At 51.9% G+C, this 22,753-nt stretch overlaps 1 protein-coding gene across 1 annotated transcript; it reads right to left on the reverse strand.

Annotated features, from left to right (window-relative positions):
• Nucleotides 1-21: 21 nt before the first annotated feature.
• On the reverse strand, nucleotides 22-22,183 carry Tub (TUB bipartite transcription factor). Its single transcript, XM_052155215.1, has 12 exons — nucleotides 22,068-22,183; nucleotides 13,264-13,315; nucleotides 12,758-12,920; nucleotides 11,004-11,147; nucleotides 9,667-9,834; nucleotides 8,594-8,712; nucleotides 7,593-7,790; nucleotides 7,288-7,400; nucleotides 6,539-6,656; nucleotides 4,845-4,943; nucleotides 4,479-4,650; nucleotides 22-4,082 (listed from the first exon to the last, which is right to left on the reverse strand). The coding sequence occupies exons 1-12, from the start codon at nucleotides 22,103-22,105 to the stop codon at nucleotides 3,949-3,951; spliced, it is 1,518 nt and encodes a 505-aa protein (XP_052011175.1). The 5' UTR covers nucleotides 22,106-22,183; the 3' UTR covers nucleotides 22-3,948.
• Nucleotides 22,184-22,753: the final 570 nt, after the last annotated feature.

Raw genomic sequence — 22,753 nt, forward strand, 5'->3', positions numbered from 1 at the left:
TCCAGATAATTTTGAACAAAAATAAAATGTCTGACCACTCCAAAATAGGAAAAGACAATCATGTGCAAATTGACATACATGTTCTAGGCGTGAAAACTGGCTAAGTGTGCTCTCAGCTAGAGAAATTTTGCCTGTCCTCACCAAGCCGGTCACCAGTATGGGGTCCAGGAGGCTGGAGCTGGGCTTCTCCTCCTATGCTACTGAGATGCTCTACAGAACACTACATTTCAGCCTCGTCTCCCGCTCTGCCTGGACCCTCAGTGGGGGAGGAGTAGAACAGAGGAGAGGGGTGCAGTGTCTTTCTTAGGAAAGAAAGAAGGCACAGTGATGAGCTAGGAAAGGTAGTGACGAGAGCCAGGACTAACTTTAACTTACCCTAACTCCTACAGCAAGCTCTGACAGGCCTGTATCTTGTGGGGAAGGAAACATACAGAGATTACATAGTTTGCTCAAATGCTCCTAGATCAACTCACCTCCGTGCTGAAAACTCAGCCCCATCCCAGAACATCTTAAGATCTTGAAATGACAGAAGATTGCAAGCTGGAGTGAAGGAGGGCAGGTGGCTGTAAACTGAAGTAGCAATCTCTCCCATAGCCTGCTCTGGAGTCTAATGCAGGTCCACACACCAGGGCCTAGGGCAGTATAAGGTCCCAACTCTGCAGGGCAGTTGGGCCCCAGTCACAGTGCTGGGCAGCACATGCTTTGATGGCACCTGGCATCCTGAAATCCCATGAGGGTATTATAGCTGGGGCAAGGAATACAGAGAAGGGGAGGCCAGGACTGCCGAGAAGGGAAACCAGGCTGTCCATCTATGAGACGGGTGTTGTGCTTGCAGAGCAGACCCTGTCTAAGCAGTCATCTCTATTGCTTGTTAAACTTAGAACTACTTCTACATAACGTTTTGAGGCAAACAGACCTGCCATTTCCAGAAAGGAGAAAGAAAAGGAGAAGAAAAACCAAATGAACCCACTTTACAGCATTGTTGCTTTGTCACTGAAGAAGGTAGGATTACCAGAAGTTCTCTTCCAGCCTGTTACACACACCTTGGCTTCCGATGCCTGTCTTCCCATGCACCTTACTCGCTTGTTTCACCTTAGTGTCAAGATTGTTAAGGCACCATCACTTACACCATGTTCATTTAAAAGGATGCACATCTCAGCTCCTCCTCCAGTGACCTGACACTACACTTCCCTGCTCAGAACCATGGGAGAAAGCATGGAGCGAAGGGCCACCATCCACAGTGGTCACCACTGCCTCCTTATTCTTTCCTTACTTTGATGTGATCTTTAACTTCTGTTCATTGTTTGCAGATTGCCCTTTCCTCTGGACACACACACACACACACACATACACATGAACGGACACAGAGCACCTTGGAGCCAGAAGGACAGAAAAAGCTAGACTTAGAGAGGAGTTGGGGAAGCTAACATCACCACTCTGCAGGGGAACTGTTTTGGAGCAGAGGGTGGAGAGTTTTAGGGTGTGGAGCCATTAGCATACAGAGGAGCTGCCTAAGGTTCCAGCTGCCCCGTACTCTTAGACTAGACTGCTCTTCTCATCGACTTGCTACCCAGCCAAGGACCAACGAGAAGAGTGTGTGAGGGGTAAGAAATGTTACTGTGGCAGAGGCTGAACCCAGGTGGTCCCTGAGCCTTGGTCTCTGGAGTCCGTGGGCCTGTGTTCACAGGACCAGTGGTCAAGGAAAGGCGTAATCACCAGGAGTGGAGTCTTAAGATCTGACCTGTGAGGTGGGGCTCGTCACTCGGTACCCAACAGAGGGTTTGTGCTGAGGCTGCTCCTCTCCACAGTGGGCTATAGAGTTCAGCCTACTTCCTGGTTCTACCAATTTTACATTCAAATAGCCAATTGCCAAGACCCCCCTTTTTGTGTGGTAAAGCAGAGAGCCGAGCCCAAGAGTTTTCCATTGTGCTTCCAGTTCCACTCTTACCACCAGGGTCCCCTCCACTCACCAGATGCCAGAAATCAGCCTGCTCAACCTTAAACCTGTCAACCCAGAGAAACAGCCTGGCCAGACTAAAGACTTGGTTTCTATCAACTCTAATGTCAGGAGATTGCTGCCTATAAAGTCAGGGAGGGAGGGAGGGAAGGAGGGCAGACACAGAACTATGGGAAGGAGATGGCACTGTAATCTTTCATCAGGAGATAGGCCAGCCCCAGCATGGAAGTCCTACTGCCCTCTAGAAACTAGACTGTAAACAAAGGCTACCTCACAGGATTCTCTGATGGAGATGTATGGCTCAGGTGTGTCCAACCCTGCTGCAGCAGGTGTGCCTTGCTTAGAGTGTCCAACCTAGGAAATCTAGGTCTTTTTTTAAGTACTACTTCCATTTACATCAATACAGCCTCCTGACCTGCAGAGCCTCATAGTCAAAGCATGACTCACATATTGAAAGCCTGACTCTACGTGACTCTACTTTTTAAATTTCTACTTAGCCTTTCCAAGCCTATTTCAAAGCACAGCAACAATGTCTAGATGCTCTTTGCTTCCCACTGGTTTCTCATCTCCATCTAGGCAAGAAGCTTCTCACAAATGGCACATGGGCAAGAGCTTGGCGTTCCCAAGCCCACCAGATGACTGGTGCCGTCCAAGTGGAGGGGATGTCCAGGCCCTGCCCCAGAACCCTCGGGCTGCGAGTCACACACACGAAGTGTGCAGTGATCCTGCTGAGTGCTGCGCACAGCTCAAAGTCCTCATTGAGGAGCCAGGCACAGGCCACATGAGATCAGAATGGTTTACAAAAACTCAGACAATTTTCAACAGGGAACTGCCTGATTCCCTACGGAAAGGTTCCAACCTTATACATTAACTCTGAGGGTCTTCATCTCTGGAATTGGGAAGAGAAAGGACATGCAGAATAGACTCCAGAAGGTCAGAGTAGTTTCCAGGCAACAGTAGGAACAAAGGAACTTAAGGTTCTCAACTCTGCCATTAAACCAGCAAGGTAACCAAGAGACAAGTGTCCTGAACTCGGAACAGCACTGCTCTTGGTGAACCATACGGAGTACTACCACCTCTGAGCTCTCGTGGCCCTAAAATATCCTCTGCTCCCCTCCCCCTGCTCCATCCCCTAGGAATGGCATATAGCCCTCACCTCATGGGATGCTGGCAACAATGGGAACTATGTCTTCCCAGAGAGGACATTCTTCCTGAAGCACACCATCACTCAAATGGTGACCTAAATCCGTGTGTGTGTATGTGTGTGTGTGTGTGTGTGTGATAGGTGTTGTGCTGGGGCTGCTCAGAGCCCTGATGTAGGGAGTCTACTGGATGACTCCTAGAATCCCCATCCACTCAGATATTTGGCCTTGAGAGCTGGGTTCTTGCTTGTGTAAGCACTGGGCAAATCTGAAGCAACAAATGAGCTAACATTCTAAGCCACCAGCTAATACACACAGCCAGGCCCCTGCAATCCTACCAGGGTCCTGCCACATACCTATCCCTACCACCCCTAATCCCCTTTGGGCTTAATGGGCCCTTCTGAAGTGGGAGTGCTTTCTGCTGACCACCAGAGCCTTTGCTATATAAAGCCCAAGTGCCCTACACACACACTCACTGTACCCCTACTTCCCGGGACAGCCATTGTCCTCTGGCTTGTTGGCTGAGTGGATGGCTGAGCCACAGCAGCCCCGCTGTGCTTCCTCTCCCTCTGTACCCCCAGCTGAAGAGGCCTTCCAGTGTGGTAAACACAACTGCGGCAGGGGACTGACCCAGGATTGGGTATGTGTGTTGACCTTGGGGCACAGAAATACTTTTCCTGTCATACCCATTTGCTGTCCTGCTTCAGCAGCAGAGGCAGAACAGCTAGTTTCTGGTTGGTAAGGCCAGAAAGCCCACTGAGGGCCTGTGAACAGAGGGTAGGCAGGGTTGTCTTGGCAGGCAGGCAAGCTCCACTCCAGACTGGGCCACCCTAAAGGCAGTGGGGGCCTCTACTCGCAGGCCAGCTTGCTGTCAAAGCTGGACAGAGCAATAGCAAAGGCCTGCAGTGCACACAGTGGGTAGTTGTAATCCATGGTGAACACATCTTCTGCTACGCGGCCAAACTGCATGACGATGTAGTCCGCTGTGGCGTGCACAAGCAGTAATGGTGGAGACAGGAGACCAGGTGAGACACAGGCCACATGAGAGAAGGGAAAAGCAGAAACGCCAAAGAGAGCCACAGGATGAAAAAACAAAGGTTCATGAGAAGCGTAAAGAGCAAGAGGGTGAAGGGGGCGATGCACACAGGCAGCAGGGCATGGGGAGGAAAGACATCCATTTAAAGGATGTTCCCAAGCCTCAGACTCGCTGGGCACAGAGAAGCTGGGGGCAGGGCTCTGATCACTGCAGTTAGAACTTTCTAATAAAAGAACCATATACCCATATCCCATCACTGGCTGGTATGGACCAGATCTGGGGTTGTGGGGAGAGGGCTGGGCACCATGCGTACAGCATCAGAAACAGGAGCAGCAACACTCACGGTCGTTGCCATGGATGATCTGGAAGTTCTTCACAGAAGCCTGTGTGACGCGCCCGTGGAAGTTAAGCACATAGGACTGTGTGTCATCATTCCAGACCGGCGTCTTGTTCTGCAGCTCAATAATGCTCTCCGTGTTCTTGTTCTGCCAGCGTGCTAACAGGGTCTCGTGTTCCTGGTGGGGTGTGGGGAGCTCACTTGAGCTAGACCCAAGACTTGGCATCATAACCACCCCAAAAGGGATCTTTCCCAGGAATGAGGCTTCCCAAGGTTCCCTGGACTGCTGGGGTTTCTAAAATTACACCTTGATGGACTTCCTAGAAGCTCATACAGAGGCTGAAGCCTAGGAAAGCATTAGAAGAGACTCACATTGCGGGGGCGGATACAGACTCTCTCATGAACCATGTTCATGCCCGGGACGATCACACTCATCTTCCGCGGTCCCTTGAAGCCTAGGACATTTGTCTCCTGGGAAAACAAGAGAATTCAGCACTGGCTACCTGGAAGTGTTTACCCATGGAGAGACTGAACCAGGGAGGTAAAGATGAGGAATAAAACGTCTGCAGCATCTACATTTGATGGTCTAATAGTCACCTGTAAATCTAGCACAGCACAGCCTGTTCCAGTCAGTAGCAGTTCGGGTCAGAGTGTGTACAGTGTGCTTACTCAAGTGTACTAGAGTCACACAAGCATCACTCACACACCTGATTCCTAAACTAGCCGCAGTTCCTGTCGACTATCCGTTCATGTTACACCAGCATCTAAGACCACCAGACAGTCACTAACGCGACTCCTTGTTTCTGCCCTGGTCTCTCCCCACCCATCTCTTCTCAACACAGCACCCTTGCTGTGATAAAGGATGCCACCCCCTCCCCGTTGGAACTGGTGTTCTGCTCTCAGGGCCTTGTGTGATTTGGTCCCCACTCCTTAGTTTTCTTGCTATCTTAACTCTCTTCTGCAAGCACTCTGCTCTCCACAGACATGTATACAGCTGATTTTCACTTCTGATCTTTTTTCAAGAATTACCTTGGCAAGACCCTCTCTGTCGTCATTCCCACAGGTTCACATACATCTTCACATATACCTGTATCTCTACTTGATTTTTAATTCTGAATATTGATCAAGAACATACCTGTTTCATTTATATCTGTTTTATGGCTTGTCTCTCACTAAAGATTTAAATGCCATAGGCTTTTACTGTTTCTATTTACCATGTCCTAAGTCGCTCCAACAGTACCACAAACTTAGATGGTATCAGGCTGCTTCTTTAAAAATGACCAGCAGGTGGCACTATGGGATCATCCCAAATAACTGAGGAGTCTTAATTGTCCCTAAGAAGTGTCCCCGGGGCACCTTCCTTTACTTTTAAAAATGAAGAAACAGAGACTGCTCTTATATGTATACCCCAGTCTTGTTCTTGTTGGGATAGTGTTAGCAAGTGCTGCATCTCCAAGCTCTGGTCCAGACCATCGCTGGCAACATCCTGGTTTGACCTGGCACTCATGCTGGGCCTATTACCCAACACCCGGGAGCAGCCTAGTCCTGACTCTTCAAGGCTGGGCAGACTCCTTCAGAGATCTCAGAAGACTTGCCAGTCCCCACCCTCCCTCGCCTTCCTGGGAGAACACTGGTACCGCAATTTCCTGATATAGCTATCGCCTCCCTGAGACAAGTCTGTTGGGTCCACAGATATGAGGTAATTGGAAGTTTTACACTTCTTTCTCTTCCTGCCCACCAGGAGGAACCTATCTCCATTCTGAAACAATTCTGAAAGGCCTCAGATCCATGCAGTAGCTGGCGGTGCAGCTACAACAGCAAGGTGTGGTTGAAGAACAGAAAGGAACCCAGGCCTCTACTTCCTTCTGTTCAGGAGCCTCCTGGGTCAGGCTGCAAGGATGGTTCCCAGAGCTCTCTAGGCACTTAGCCTACTGAGGCCTGCTGAACCCTGTCCCACACGGTCACTCTACAGAAGACAGCCCTTTTAGACACAGCCTTGACTGCCCATCAAGGTAAGTCAGGCACCTTGGCCTGGGTTCACATCTGCCTAGGAACTGAGGACTCACATAGCACACCGCTGCCAGCTCCTGGCGCAAGGTTCCAGTTTCCAGTGTAGAAGATGACGCCTTCTGAGGGTTGACGCCATTGTCATAAACGGTGAACTTGGTGCCCATCAGGTTGGACCTGAAGGAAAGACACACCCAACAGGCTTACATACCTCTTCCCATGGCACAGGATAGCCCCTTCTCTTACAAGGAGCCTGCAGAACATTCAAGGGATGGGCCAGGGCAGACCTGGGGACACAGTGGAAGTATTCCACAAGCTGTTAACTCAAAGGGTTGACTTTCATGTCAGTGAAGAAAACCCAGGGAGTCGGTGTTCATGGGTTCCTTGGAGGGGACAATAGCACTACTTTTTTCTAGAAAGTGAGCAAAGTGGTATCTAGGAGGCCTGGGAATATTCTGCACCTCACAGAGAATGTCTGTCTGTCCTGCCTACAGTGTATCCAGCTTAAGTTTCTCATGTCTTTACTTGTTCTTCCTCAATGAGACCTCACTCAGGACCTCCCCATCTCACCTCAAAGCTTCCTGGCAGGCCTGCCCCTTGGCTGTGACCAGGGACCCAAGGCACCCTTCCACTGTGGCCTGTATCGCTGGCAACATCCTGGCTTGACCTGGCACTCATGCTGGGCCTATTACCCAACACCCTGGAGCAGCCTAGTCCTGACTCTTCAAGGCTGGGCAGACTCCTTCAGAGATCTCAGAAGACTTGCCAGTCCCCTCCCTCCCTCGCCTTCCTGGGAGAACACTGGTACCGCAATTTCCCGATATAGCTATCGCCTCCCCGAGACAAGTCTGTTGGGTCCACAGAGATGAGGTAATTGGAAGTTTTACTCTTCTTTCTCTTCCTGCCCGCCAGGAGGAACACCTTAAAGAGTAAAACAAAATAACATTACAGATCCAGCCTCTGTCCCTCGCACCCTCCCCTGATGGACACACACAAGCACTGGCAAGCCCCTAAGTCCACACAGAATGCTTATTTCTCTGGAGAACCAAGAGGTCAGTCTCAGAGCTGAGTTTCCCTCATGTTCCAGTCTTTAGCATGCCCAGAGGACCTCACCTTCTTGCCGTCCTCACGGTCTAGGTGCAGGAAGTAGGTGGGGTACATGCCCCTGTCCATCCCCTTCTTGTCCCGAGTAATGCGGCATTTGATGGTGATCCCCTGTGGGGCTGGCCTCAGTGCAAACTCCTCTAGATCCTGGACCTCAATGTCCACTGGGGGCTCTGGGGCTGCTGGGCTGGGTGCTGAGGCTGCCTCCTATGGAAAGGGACACTATGCTTGTGATTGGTGGTCTAGGACAAAAGTCTGCCTCCTGGTTCAGTGAGGGGGAGAAGAGGATCAGGTCAGGATCCCTGGGATGTGGATGCGGCCATCCTGCTCCAGGGTGTACAGCTCTCTTCATCTTCTAGCCTATCCCTTTCCTCAGTAGTTCCTGAGGTAGAGTCAGGGACAAGGGCAGGTTGTCAGGAGGTCATCCTGCCCAAGCCAGCTCTTCCCATACCCTAGCCCCTTGACCTTGCTGAAGAGACAGGAAGTACAGCAGAGAAGCAGAAGAACACAGCTAGATAAGCTTTATATAGACACCAAGCCCTAGGAAAGCCAGCACCTTATGATGTCGTCGCAGACATGAACTACCTCGTGGCCTAGGTTATTGACTTGACACAGCAGAGCTGGGGGTGGGGGGAGGGTGCCGAAAGGTGTGCATGCCCAGATCAAACTGGCCTGTGGCCGTGTTTATGACAGATGGCTTTGATGTGAGAGGGTCCTGCCCACTGTGGGTGGCACCACCCTTAGGTGGGTAGGGTCGGGCTGTATCAGAAAGCTAACAGAGCTTGAACCTGGAAGTGAGCTAGTAGCAGTCAGTGTTCCCGCCTGGGTTCTGCTTGAGCTCCCTTGATGACGGACTGTGACCTGACAGTGCAAGCCAAGGAACCCTTTCCTCTCCACGATGCTTCTGGTCAGTGTTCATCACAACAGAAAACAAGCTGGAGTGCCAGCCACAGGCAGAGCTAACTGCGGACGGCAGCCCCGGTAGGGCATGAAGGCTCCTCCGCACTCACCCTGACGGACTTCCGGCTAGTGGCAGAACTAGGGCGGGTGTTGCTGTTGAGCTGGGAGGAGCTAGAGCTGTTTTCATCCTCATCCTCTTCCTCATCAAAGCTCATGCTGCTGGAGATGCCTGCGGTAAGCAGAGAACAGCAGGGATGAGTACACCAGCAGGCTTTACAGCGAGAGTACAGGTGATCCCGTGTAGGTGTACACTCAGCCACCGACTCACCAACATCCAGACATTCACGGGGCCATGTGCACATACCCTCACATGGAAGTACTCCCACGCATCCAGACACATACAAGGACATGGGTTCTCTGGTGCACACATGAACTGGGTGGAGCTCATCATGATTCTCCTAGGGATACATCCCCACCACCCCACTTTAGCTCAGCCCCTACCTCATGTCTCTTCTTCACTTGTAGATACATCATCCCTATCTTTCAAAGCCTGAGCTAAGGTGAGCCTGCACAGGAATGCTCCACTTCTGACTTAAGGCCATGGATGGCAAAGGCTACAGACTTGGGCTCAGTCTCTTACTAACACCTTCACTCAGCCTGTGGGTGGGGCTGACTCTGCCTTTCCTAGCTTGCCCTGAGCCTATCCCAGCTGTCCTGCCTGACCCAGAATGCCACTCTGAGTGACTTCTTTCCCCATGAAGCAGTCTTCTAGTAGGTTCTTTATAATGGGTGTGGACCTGCAAGACTATACCCAGGATTCTGTTGGGTTAGGGCTCATGACAGAGAAATTGGGTAGTGAGTTTCCAGGGAGGATCTGCTCTGCTTCCCATCAGACAAATGGACAGCTTCTTTCCAAAACGGCGAAAGGAAAAAGAAATCTACATGCAAACCTGGCCCTCGTGGGAGCTGAAGGCAGGACAGGCTGCTGGCAGGCTACCCCAGTTCATACGTCTTTCTCTTAACTTGGCCTTATCAGGGGTTCTGGCCCTAACCTCATCAGATTCCAACAGTGCTCCTCCCCCACATCCAGGGAAGGGCTGGACCAGACATAAGGAGGCTGTGTTCCTGGAGAAGAGAGCCTGGGACTGAGCTTTGGTTCCAGCTGGGCCCCCATGGGGCTCACCCTTCCTCTGCATCGTGGCACGGAGGTCCTGCCCACTGGGCTGTGCGCCCCCGCCGGCTGCTGTCTCCCCCGCATCCTTGTCGTGGTCTGACTGTCCCACAGTCAAGATCTGCACTGGGCCTTGGGCCTCAGACTTGTCTTCTGCCAGAGTTGCTGGCCCGCTGGTGCCTGCAGGCCAGATACTCCTGAGTTACATCCAGAGGGAGAAGAAAGCCTGGATTCTCAGGTGACCATGAAGGGGAAAGGATGGACGACAGGACCTTCTGTAAAACTAATGACTGCTGTCATCCTGTTAATAACTGGTAAACTGTAAAAGGACATGGGCTTCGTTTCCTCCGTTCTCTCCCCCAGGTAACTGCCCAGGGGTTGGTTGGAAATACTCCACATCCTTAAGACAGACAGCAACTATCTACAAAATCAACTGCACAGTGGAAAGAACAAGACAGAAAACAAGATCAATCCAAACCATAGTTGAAGGCAGCAGTCTTTCCTGGACACAGCCAGTTACACATTACACATGCTGGAGTTCTCTTTACACACTCACACGCGTACAGTATGCTCACATACTTCATTAAAAATAGGGCCCTCCCTCAGACTGTGGTCGACACATAGTCATCTTCCCCAGCACGTGGTCTCCCATCCCACGTGCCCTGTCATCATCTTACAGAGCCTGGCTTCTTTACATTTCCTGCCCAAGAGGCCACAGCTTTAGTAGCAGAGACAAGGCCTGGCACATAGGTGGCAGCCTCTGCCTGGATGAGCTTTGCTTAGTGTTAGAGCCAGCTCCCAAAGCCCAGGAATCCTGACACCCCACTGTCCAACTATGACACAGTAGCCTAGAAACCAATGGCTATGAACAGTAGCCAGGAAACAGGACTTGGAGAAGTGGCCACCATCACCATCATTGCTATCTGGGGACCTGTTAGACTGAGGATCAGAGGGAACATACTAATCTGTGGGTCTAAGAATCCTGGGGACAGGAAGGGAAGTCAGGAGAAATCTACAGGATGGGGAGCAGAAAGCTTCTGCCAAAGGGAGCTGGCTGGATCCTGGATGGATGGAGCTCAAGCTGAGGTAGGTGGGGAGAAAATGGGTGATCCTGGGCCATAGCTTAGCTATATTTCACTTCCTGGCAGTTTAGCGAGGCCTTCCACACCCACAAACTAGCCAAGGTACTCACGAACTAGGCAAGGCCCACTGATGGGCATCCCAGGGTCACATTCAATGAGACTGCTCACACTGTATCATCCTGAAGTCAGGAGGATAAGCTCTGCGCCCCCAGCCCCCTAGTGAGGTCAGGCCTCTGGGAGGTGTGAGGAGAAGTCAGGCTAACTAACCTTTATGCTTCCCCTTCTTCTCCTTCCGAGGGGCCCCACCCTGGCCCCCGGATGCAGCTGCTGCCTTGGTTTTCTTGGCTGAGGCTGGTGCTGGTGGGCGGGTGGCTCCCAGCTGTACACTGGCAAGCGAGTCGGCCTCCTGAACTGCTCAGGAGAGAACCCAAGAAAGAAAACAATGGGTGTTGGGTGAGATCAGAGCTCCCACTTGACCACAGTTCCCACCTCAGCCCTTGTGTGGGACTCACAGCATCAACCTGGTCATTTCAAGCAGACAACGGTCAAGGGTGGGCCCTCTGCCCACTACACTGAAGTTGACAGCTAGGAACCAAAGCTCTGGGTTCTGCCAACTGTTCTGAGCCTGGGCATGTACAGTGTGTGTGTGTGTGTGTGTGTGTGTGTGTGTGTGGTAAGGCTGTGCCATGGAGGATGGGAAGGACATAAAGCCCGCATCTTCTGAAAGAGACTGCAGCCAAGACAGGCACTCTAGAAAGCCTGCTTGCTGAGGCCTTGGGTGCTGAGCTCATGGGATCCACTGTGAGGGAGGAAGGGCTCTGTAAAACAAAGATCTAGGTGCACCAGCAGGGAAGGCACAGCTGGTGTCCTCCATGTTCTCCACACAGTGAGACCCCAATCTGCTCAAAATCTATGAAGAGTTTCCGAAGGCTCCTAAGACCAGCAGCCTCCCCCCGGCAGGCTTCCCCATGTCCTTCCTCAACCTCACCACACTCTGCCACCCAGCTGCATCCAGCTGCACCAGGGTGGCCTACTGCCCTGTATGAGCCTCACTCCATTCATGTTACGGGGTCCTCGCCTGTACTGGACTTCCTGTCTGACTGCGTCTTACTTCAGATTTTCTGGAAGCTCCAATGAGAGCCAGGACCCTGCTCTCCTCACACGGCCTATTTGTAATTGTAACCACCTGCCGACATTCCCTCCCGCCTAAACCAGAAGCTCCGTGGGAACGGAGACCACACCTGGATGCTCACTCAGCACCCAGAGCCACAGGAGATTCATGGTTGTGTATCACAGATGAGCTTGGCAACTGGTCAAACATCTCCGGAGAGTATCAGTTCTTATGTCAAGTCCTTATTGAGAGTGAGCCCCTGCATTAACACCAAGAACCAGCAGAGGGCAGCAAAAACCATCTATCTCCTATCTCCTGCCCTCTCACAAACCTAATGGCACCAAACCTAAGAAGGAGAAAATCCTGGATACCCAGGTGCAAAAGAACTACACCCGGGTAGATGAATTTCCATAGACTAGGCTCTGCTGAAAACTAAGTGTAAGTGTACGTGTAAGTGAAGGAGTCCTCAGCCAGAAACAGCGACCTACAGGTCAGAAGCTACACATTCTGAGTATGCAAGAGCTCCGAGAGGAAGGAGGCAGGTGACCCAGGAGTTCCTAGGCAATGTAAGGCAGGTAGACTGGAGAGGAAATCACCTCGGGAGAGAATGCTGGTGGGTGCAGAATCTCAGGGACATGCGTCAGGTCAGAAACCTGGACTTTGGAGCTTTTGGTTATCACGGTAACCACCTGGCTCAGGAGGTGGCAATCTGAACATAAACAGGATTCTGAGATCAAGGAAGCCTCACTTGGCCTGAACCAGATACAACATTCAGCCTGGGCAAACCCTACAGGGCGAGTCCCTAAGCCCCGCCCACCCTCAGTCCCATAGCATCCGGAACCCCAGGGTATGGCACCCCATGCAGGGGATTCCCTAGGCTGGCTGTCTCTGGGGCAGAGACAGAGTATACCTTGGTAGCTGGTGCTGCCACTGCTGCTGAGGTAGGACTCCACCAGGGGGGCTTGCTCCTCTGACTGACGGGCACGCCGGCTCCGGGGCCGCCCATCTGCATTGGCCTGTACCATCAAGGGCTCTTGGCGCTTCTTCTTCTGCTTCTGCTCCAACAGGGCCCGCTGCAGAGGCACAGGGTATGCACACAGGTGGCCTGGCCCACTACCTCCTCTAGGGGGAAGGGGTTCGTTCCCACAGTAGGGCCACCCGGCTGGATTCCGGGAGTTGTTTTAGGGTCTCTAGACCTGTCTGGATCAGGACTCATGTTATTGGCATCTTCTGACTCGCTGCCTGCCTGGCAGAAGAGGCAAGAACTGGGATAGGGCTAATATAACACAGGCCAGGCGAGGGAGAGGAGGGTTCATTCTCTACCCCATCAGACAGGGCCATCCAAAGAAGAGGGACTCCCTGCTCCTCACAGCCTAGCTGAGAGTCCGCCTTCCCATCCGCCCCAGCCTCACTCACCTGCCGGTCGAGCTTCTGCTGCCTCAGGTTGCTGCCCTCATCATCTAGGACACTGCGGGAGGAGAGAAAGGTATCCGGGGCTGCCCACTGAGGCTCCTGGACGTGGCCCAGAGCCCAGCCCCACCTTTTACACTCTGTCATGGTTCCCCGAGAATTCATGGGAGAAAAATAGAGGTGGTCGCCTAGGAGCTAATTCAAGACAACAAGGGGGGGTGCCATTCAGCGGTAGAGCACTGGTCTAGAGTACAAAAGACCCTGGGCTGACCACCCGCACAAATAAAACAAAGCCTTCAAGACTGGGCGTGGTATATCACCGTTTCTATAATCCCAGCCCTAGGGAGATTGGGACAGGAGCGCAGGAGTTCAAGGTCAAGGCCTGGACCATATGAGAAACAACAACAACAACAAAACAAATCAGAGAACAGCGAGCCAAGCCATCTTTCGGCCCCTTTAGAATCTTCTCTTCCTCCATTACCCTGAAAATTTCTGAGTTAACCCGGCCCTGGTTAAGAACGGGATGAAATCCCTTCAGACCCCTGAGCAGGGCCAGGCCTAACTGACAGCCAGAGGACGCTAAGCAGAGGCATCGGTCACTACCAGCCAGTCCCAAGAAGGCTGGCCTTCACGCCAGGACTTTTTTCTACCAGTTCACTATCATCATCTCATCTGATTCTTCTGCCTCTCTATCCTTCTTAGAAAAAGCTGGGTCCTCTGGGGCAGACCATTCCCCAATCCTAAATTCCTGGCTCCCGGGCAAGGATAGGGGTGGTACTGACACAGCCCCTGCTCCCCTAAAGAGGACACAGCATCCTCATTTGGAGAGGCTAAAATGCCAACCAGTTTCCCCAGGACAAGGCCACGGCTAGGTGAGAGTACCTGCAGGATAGAGGCAATGCAGCACCCAGCGAGTGCCCGTTAGCCCTTGCTAGCCACTAGCTCAGCGGAGGTTGTACCAAGGGCATCAGATCCGTGAGTCCCACCAGTCTTAGGTCAGGCAGCCTCTTTTCATGCAAGCTTTCCCTGCCTCTTAAAGAAGGCAGAATATGTAACAGGGAACTGGTAGTTCAATCTCTTAGCTTTCTTGCTAGATCAAGCTATCTCAAGCCCAAATTCTATGAAATGCCAAGGCAGAATGTTGCCAGGGGTGGCGGTGGAACCTGAGTTCCAGAAGTCCCAGGCTGCTTCTCATAGTTATATGCCAGAGATGAGCTGAACCAGACCCAGCAGGTGGGCACATGCTCAGGTAGGCGTGAGTGCATGGGGTTTGAGGAGGGCTGTAGGGAAGTGCATGACTGGCTTCCATGTATGTGCACACCTGTGTTAAGAAGTAGGCTCGCTTGTGTAAAGGCCAGTACAGGAAGTATGTAAATAGTTTGAAAATGCTTGACGTGTATGGAGGTTTGAATATCCTTGGTCCAGGAAGTGTCACTGTTAGGAGGTGTGGTCTTGTTGGAATAGGTGTGGTCAAGTTGAAGTAGGTGTGGCCTTGTTGGAGAAAGTTTATCGCTGTGGAGGTGGGATAAATCGCCTTTTCAGATTGCCTTCTGAACAAGATGTAGAACTCTCAGCTATTCCAGCGCCATGCCTGCCTTGATGACCCATGTTTCCTGCCTTTGATGACAATGGACTGAGCCTCTGAACCTGTAAGCCAGCTCCAGCTAAATGTTGCCCTTTAGAAGAGTTACCTTGGTCATGATGTCTCTTCACAACAATAGAAACCCTAACTAAGACAGACAGCAAAAGACAAGGTCAAAATTACTCCAAAAAACGAGGTGAAGCCCTGCTTGCCTTCCGACAGCTGAACTGATGTGCCCCCTAAACTACTTGTGGAGCTAGTCACCCACTGCCACTCGCCTTCCTGGCCACCCAAGACTGCTGTGCACCCCTTTACCTGACAGATCTCCTAAATACATGATACTTGGGTAGAAGGCCTTCTCTTGGCACCCCTGGACTGATCTCTGAGGAGTCCCAACTGTGATGCAGAAGTGTGTGCAAAATGGCCTCATTTACAAAACTCTCAGCTGCTAGAAGACAGGAGAGAAGAGCCCAAAGACAAGCCTCTAAGCCCCAGTCTTCCCCAGATAGCCTGCCTGCCCAAGAGCACAGCTGCCTCTGGTGCCCCTAGATGCATTACCAGGACTTAAGGCCTCAACAAGCTGCCTAAAACTTTGTCGTGGTTGAATTTGCCATGGAAAGCGCACCGGTCCTGTGTTGTAGCGCCTCTAGAGACCTATGTCTCTTGGGTCTCTAGAAAAAGCAGAGGTGTTAGGAAATCAAAACACCAAGGGTCTCAAAAGACCTGGGAGGTCACAGCTTCCCACCATTCTACTACTTACACCAGTGACACAAAGAAGGAGCCCTCCCAGCAACTGATACTCACGCCTCACTGACCACCACAGCAGCACTCACTTGCTGCTTCTAGAATACGGGTGAAAAAATGCTTGCTCTGTCCAGTGACCCCTGTTAGCAGGAGCTGAAGGGTCTGAGATCCAGAGCTGCTCGGGCTGGGGTTGGCAGCCTCTGATCCTTGCATCTGTGTGCTGGTATCCTGGTCTCAGAAGTCCCTGTGTGATCCCCACAGGTCAGTATTCACCTCTGTGACAGTGGGAGAGGATATTTACCTTTTACTAGTATGCCACAGGCTACATGCTTTCCAAGCACAGCGCTGGGGTCAGAGGCAGCCCCCTGGTATCATTCCAGGTACTAGTCTTAGCTAGGCATAACAAAGGATACACCTTCCTCAGTGCCAATGAAAGGCTCTAGAGACATCTAAGAGAAGTAGGGTGCACATCAGCAGAGCCATCTCCTGAAAGAGGCTCCGAGGCATCTTGGTAACAAAAGATGTTTCTGGAAGTGGTGACCAGGGCCTGGTGCCACATGGGGAGGCGCTTTCCTGTTCCAGTACCTGTCACACAGCCCTGGGCTTTCCATACGGTTGTGTCTGGGGTCAGAGGCTGTTTTCCATGAGCACAGTCCTTCCTTTCCCACTGTCTCCACATTTCCTGGTTGGGAAGAGGGACACTGAGCCACAGGTTTTAGTACCATTGGCTAGCAGATAAGATATAGGTAGTGATAAACCAGCGTGCCTCCATCTTGGGCTGATGAGCCATCTTATATTAAAGACAAACTAGGTTCATTCCTGTTTATGCTGAAATCTGTTTCTCAAGGATTGGGCTATGCCCCACCTGTAACCTTAACTACAAATGCCTTTGTTTCAAGAGGTTGTTGTAACCACACATTATTACCACCCTGCAACCATGCCTTTGTTACAGAAGGTTGATATGACCACCTGGTTATGCTGATGTTTTGCTTCTGTGAGTCCCCACTTATTTGCCGGCCAAATCCCCCATTTGGAAGCTCCCTACTCCCGAGCTGCAGAAACCTTATCTTCTCTGCATCCAAGGCGGATCTCTTGAACCCTGCCTTAGGGAGTGACAGCCTGTGTATGTGACTAAAGCTTGCTTTAAATAATTTGGCCCTGATTTGGTTTGGTGGTCTTTCTCCTCATGTCTGTAAGCAGGAACTTAACTGTGGCGTTCGGAGAAAGGTGAGCACAAGAGAGTCTAGAAGTCACAGATATACAGAAGGGCCCAGAGAGCCACCCACCACTTCACTCAGTGTCAGGTATGTTCAGAAGGGATGGTGGGCAGCAGGAGTGGCTGAGAGGAACGGCCCCCTCTAGGTCCAGCAAGACGCTTGGAGGGGGTCCCATAATAACCCATCCACATCACAAGAGAAAGCCAGATTTCTAGGAGAGCTGCATGGATCCTGGGAAGATCACAATCGCAGTGCAGTGACAAGCTTGTACTGGAAGGGTATTCAAGTAAGGACAAAGCATCTGGGCACAGACAAGCTCCCTGGTGGAGAACAAAAGAATCCCCAGCACAGCAGCTTGTACTGAGGAGCAGTGACAACAATGACGGTTGTCTCAAGGGGCAGCAGAACCAAAGCTCCCTCCCTGCCCCCACCCACCTAGTCCTGCCTCTTCAGCTCCACTGCGACACCATTCCTGGGGTTTGTCTTTCTCACAGCGCCTCCCAGGCCTGCCTCTCTGATGGGCACCATTCTAGGCTGCACTAAATGATAACCATTCAAGGAGACATTAATGGCTTTTTAATGACGCTGCTTCCAATTATGGAATCACTGCCAAGCCCAGGCTGGCAGCTGCAGCCCCGCCAGGAGGCTCAGATGGAGACAGGACACTGACGGATGGGTCTCCGAGCTGACCCTGGTGGCTCCTTCATTATGGTTACCTCCTCCTGGCAGCCAGACCTAGAAGGCCAAGGAATGTTCCAGTCATGGCTCCTGTCTTCAGAATCACGCCTCCCACTCCCACCCCACCCCCAGTTTGGCTGCTCTACCCAGGGTCAAAAAGGTGGCAACTTCAACTCCCATAGAGTCAAGCTATCTATAGCCACTTACACCCTTGGAGGGATCAGTCTAGGGACTTCTACTGTATGCTGGGGAAAGCCCAGTATGGCCACTATCATTAGGAAAGCTGTTTCCATCCTCTACATTCTACATTCCACTGTGTAACCTCCAGATAATCCACTGTTACTATCAGAAGCACGGGCACAGGCACGGGCACAGGGCAATGTAGGGACAAGACTCAGCCATCTGTATCCAAGCCCTCTTTAGTCACAGCAGAAGCTGCTCTGAACCTAGGAACCAGAGCAAAGGGCTATAAGGACAAGCAACCCAGAGTAGGAGGCTGTAGGTCTGTGCCAAGTGCCAGGCTGAGGGAAGTCCATGTCGGTGGCTCACACTGCCTGGCAGCTGCTCGGCACATGGTCGGAAACGGGGGCACTTCCATAAACGGAGAGGAGCTCTCGCCTCTGCGCCTCTGCAGAGGAGCCATCAGCAGCCTCCTTCCCAGCCAGGGGTTCCCAAACACACTAGGTGAACTAAAGCTGCCGGTGGCCTTGGCCTTGGCCGTCGTAATTCAGAACTCTGGGAGGACAGGCCCCAGAAACAATTTTCTTCTTTTAAGCAAGTACCATAGGGTTCTGTAGTAATATCAGCCTGGCAAGTGACGTTTTGTAACCACAGCTGGTAATCTTCAAAGAATAAAAAAAACAAAAAAAAAAAAAAACAGTAGTTTCCAGAAGGAATTGCTTGAGATTGTCAAAACTAGGCACCTGAGGTTAACCCTGGCAGCAGAACTGAAGGAGTGGGGGAGGGGGATGTGGGGGGGTACCAACAAGATCCAAAAGGACAGGAAACCCAAAGTGTTGCTTAGACTTAACCCAAGGAAGAGCTTTGCATTCATAATGGGCTGATGGAAGATGTCTGGCAGGAATATATACATACATACATACATACATACACACACATACATACATACACACATACATACACATACATACATATATACATACATACACACACACATACACACACACATACACACATACATACACACATATACATACATACATACACACATACATACATACACACATACACATACATACATACATGCATACATACATACATACATGCATAGTAGGACAAGATAGTGGTGAGGGCCCGTGAGGGCCCGTGCAGCTGGAGAGTCTCTAGGACCAGAGCTGTACCTTTCAGGGGTTCACTGTGATGGGACCAGGAAGTCCAGGAACCCCTAAAAGTTGTCTGAGGTTTGACAGCACTCTGATTTCTAGAGGTAGCATTTTCTCTTTGCTGGGTAGTGCTGGAGGCTCAGCTAGACAGCACATGAGGTTCCTGCTCCCAAGGGGTTCATGATTTGGTGAAGGAAACCCTGGACATTGCAGGCAAGAACACTGAAGATGGGCCTCAAGCGAAGGCTCTGCATTTAAAAGTGCTGACTGCTCTGGCAGAGAACCTGAGTTCAGTTCCCAGCACCCACATGGCAATTTACAACCGCCTGTAACTCCAGTTCCGTGGGATCTCACGCCCTCTACTGGCTTCCATGGGCTCCCGAATGCAGGTGGTACACATAAACTTACACAGATGGACACACACACACACACACACCGACAACTGCACAGGCCTACAACATTCCTTCCTTGGAACTCTGCCCACCTACAACTTATAAAAACTGCGGGGTCATACATTACAGGCATCTAATACTCTTCAAGAATACAGGTAAAGAGAAATGGGAAAAAATGACTCTAGTTGTTGATCTTTATAAATGGAATAGCTCCCTTTTAAGTCAGAATGTGAGCTTAATCCATGATCATTAGAAACTGAGCCAAAATTACCCCTAAGAAGATTAGCACCAACTATCACTGCTTTGAGGAAAATGAGCTGAGCCCAGGGAATGCAGGATGCAAGAGGAAGGGAGGGAGAGAGGAAGGGAGAGAGAGAGGGAGGGAGAGAGGGGGGAGAGCCTTCATTAGAGCTAACACATCAGTCTTGCCCCCCCCTCAATACACCACATCCCAGTCTGATGTACTGTGGCATCAGGGAAACCTCATGCTGCCCCTGCCCAGCTGCCAAGAAATATGCTTTGTCTTCTGTCCCAGTTGTCTGCCACCAGACAGACCTGTGGCTTTGCATGCACTCAACAGCCTAGTGATGCAAAGGCCGTTTGAATCGCCTCTCAGCGCAGTTCTTCCCTACTAGGAAGTCTATTCCCAAACCCAGTGCCTTTCCAGGCTCCATACATGTCCAGAATGACTGAACAGGGCAGAGGAGGCTCCTTCTGATGACAGCCCACCCTCCTCACTGTACAGAACAAGAAGGCAGGTGACAGGAATGGAGAAAGGAAGCAGGGCAGGCCACAGGGTGCCAAGCTGCTTTCAGGGCTGGGCTTTCAGGGTGGCAGGATTCTGTGCTCTCAGCTGAGTGTGGGAGGGAGAGTGGGGGGTGGTTAGGCTTGGGCTGAGTTTAGTGACAATCACTCATTTCACGGTACCAATGCCCTGGGCACTTGCAACAGATTTCTCAGAGACAATCCTACCTCCCAGAGGTCTCTTTTCTCAGGAGCAAACTAAACCCTCCTTAGCTTGAGGTAGATTTTTTTTTTCTCTACAAGCTTTGCCAAGTTGCTTTAGGCCTCAGGTTCCTGGTGCAATCAGCCTTGAACCAAAACCAGCTAACCCTTCCATTTTGCAAAACCTAAGCACAGCATTATTGCCACAGTCACGGTGTAGCCTATGGCTGGCCACTACCCAACAACTGATCCGCGTGAAGATACTTCCACAGCACTGTCGTCTGTTCAGTCCATAGGTCTTCTGCCTCTGCTGGCAGCCAAATGGCCAGAGATACTCTGTAGGGCTGTACATCAATCAGGAAAATACCAGAATGGCCCCAACACTATCTGCACCCCCATCCTGGATATGTCAAGGGCACATAGGCTTTGGCTAGTACAACCTAGGCCCCAGTTCCTAATTCGAGTTTTCTCCTCTATCCATGTGAGATTAAGGTGTAGGCTCACATGTCTGCAGGAGCCTGTGTATGACTCTCTGTCTACATGTGTCTGTGTGTGTGTGTGTTGGTGGGAAGACAGAAAATAACTCAAAAAACCCCCACAGAAGCTGAGCTCAGAGGCAGTAATTATTCTCAAGAAAAATCCCTGAATTCACAGGCCTATGACAGGTGCCTGTTGGTAGAAAGACCCACTTTTGACAAGCTTCAGGCAGTTTGAGCTGGTTTCTAATTGGAGTTCTCTCTGGGCAGACTCTTTGGAAGGGCTCTGTCAGAATCACTTTCCTTCAGTGACTGGGCTCAGCATCTTTGCCTAGGCTGTATGGGTCCTGAGCGTCTGATTCTGCAACCCAACGAATGTGCACCTGGGTCAGCAATAAAAAGTGGGTCTTGGCAGTCCAGCACCCTTTTTACACACATGCCTCTTCAGGAGGCTTTAGAGACAGCCCGGTAGCCCATGGCAACTAGAGAGCCAATGAGTGGCCACGGATGTGGCGCTGCTATGGCAATGAGCTCTTTTCCCTGGTAATAGAATTGAGTAGAGTGGATGGAGAAAGGCCTGCACCTGTGCGAGACTGGAGACCACCCCTCCCCCACCACCCACACAAGAAAATCTGGGGCCTCTCTTAGGTCTGTCCAACCAAGTATCAGGGAACAGGGGGTGGGTCAGTGCTCTTGGGTGCACAGGAGCGTGTGAGAGCAATTTTCTGTATTGTGAGCCAGTTCCGCTAACAAGCAGGTTACTACTGGATCTCTGAAAGGTGCTGAATAGTACTTATGAGTAGGTGATATGATGTATTCCTATACGCACAGAATTGAATGTATGCCCCTGTGCAGCCCCCAAATTAAGGTCTACTGAGATATTTGGGTACATGTAAGCTGCCATGTGGCCTGGGTTCTAACCATCTCTGTGAATCCATGCCTTGGGGATATGAACTGAACAGCAGGGGCATATTTGGCTCAGCGCGCAGATGCTCTGTGTGTGTGCAAGCGTGAAGATGCAGGGATGTGTGCGCACAAGCCATCCGGACGCACGTCCTGGGTGCTGGGCCTAGGAAGCGGCTGGCTCACAGCAGTTCCTTTCTCCATGTGCCACCCGACTCAACAAGGCTAAAGATATTTTCAGAACCTTTGGATGTAGAGAGGGTGGAATAAGGCAGGTGGCTTCGAGGCCCTCAAAGTTGGGATGGAAAAGCCCGCCACCTCCAACCCGCGCTCCCGGTGTTGGAAAGGATGTAAAGGGATCAGTACCCTGCCTCCAGGCCAGATGGCCCCGACCGACGCTGCATTTCGACTCGGGGGTTGGTAGGTGCTCTGGCCGCGCGCTCCCGCCCTCCCCACCCCCATCCCTGCTCTCAGCGTTGGAATGGGAGTCCGAACGTGCCCGGGAGAAGGTGAAGCCTGGCCCCGCGTACCTGTAAGGAATCCAGTCGGAATGCGGCTTGGAAGTCATGTCTCCCGGGGGCGGGGCGGCGGCTGCGGCTCCGGTGGCCGGGACCGCTCGGGGCTGGCGCGGGGACCCTGCTCAACTCTCGGGCCGCCCCGGGCTGCATCCTCCCGGGCCCGACCACTGGGCCCCGCCGAGGCCCTCTCTGCACGCCAGGGCCCCGGCCGCGGGCTCCCAGAGTGGTTGTCTGCGCGGTGCAGCGCGGAGGGAGAAGCGGCGGGAGTGCGCGGGGCCGCGGGAGCGCGCTGGCTGGAGCGCGCTGGAGGCGGGAGAGGCAGTCCGCACCGCAGGATCCTGGTCTCGAGCCCCAGGCTGAGCCCTGCGTGGCAGCCGCCGCCCCGCCCCTGGCCCCGCCCCGACGGAGACCCCACCCCGGCCCGTGGGTGCGGACTGCGCGGGATGCCCACTCTCTGCTGGAAGGATGCTGTCACCTAGCCCCAGTTTCTCCCTCTAGGACCTCTGCTATCCTTCAGTCCTTGACTGTCTCAGGATTCAACTCAGGGAGCCTCTGGTCTGAGTACTGACTGATTCCCTGATTCATTCTCAACTTCCCATTTCATGTGCCTGCCTCCACAGCCTCCTGATCTTGTGTTTCCTCTTTTGGACCTGACACTTCCCATCTATGCTTCCACAACCAAGGGAAGAGTTCCGTTT

Source organism: Apodemus sylvaticus, chromosome 1 (assembly GCF_947179515.1).
Source record: "Apodemus sylvaticus chromosome 1, mApoSyl1.1, whole genome shotgun sequence".
NCBI classification, from domain to species: Eukaryota; Metazoa; Chordata; class Mammalia; order Rodentia; family Muridae; genus Apodemus; species Apodemus sylvaticus.

What these genes read in the sequence shown, in the direction of transcription:
- Tub (XM_052155215.1), bottom strand. Translation starts at nt 22,105, where the DNA reads ATGACTTCCAAGCCGCATTCCGACTGGATTCCTTACAG. An exon ending in CTAGCCGGAAGTCCGTCAGG is followed by an intron (nt 7,791 to 8,593) that starts GTGAGTGCGGAG and finishes CCCTTTCCATAG; the next exon opens with GAGGCAGCCTCAGCACCCAG. An exon ending in AGCTATATCGGGAAATTGCG is followed by an intron (nt 6,657 to 7,287) that starts GTACCAGTGTTC and finishes TCTTTCCTTCAG; the next exon opens with GTCCAACCTGATGGGCACCA.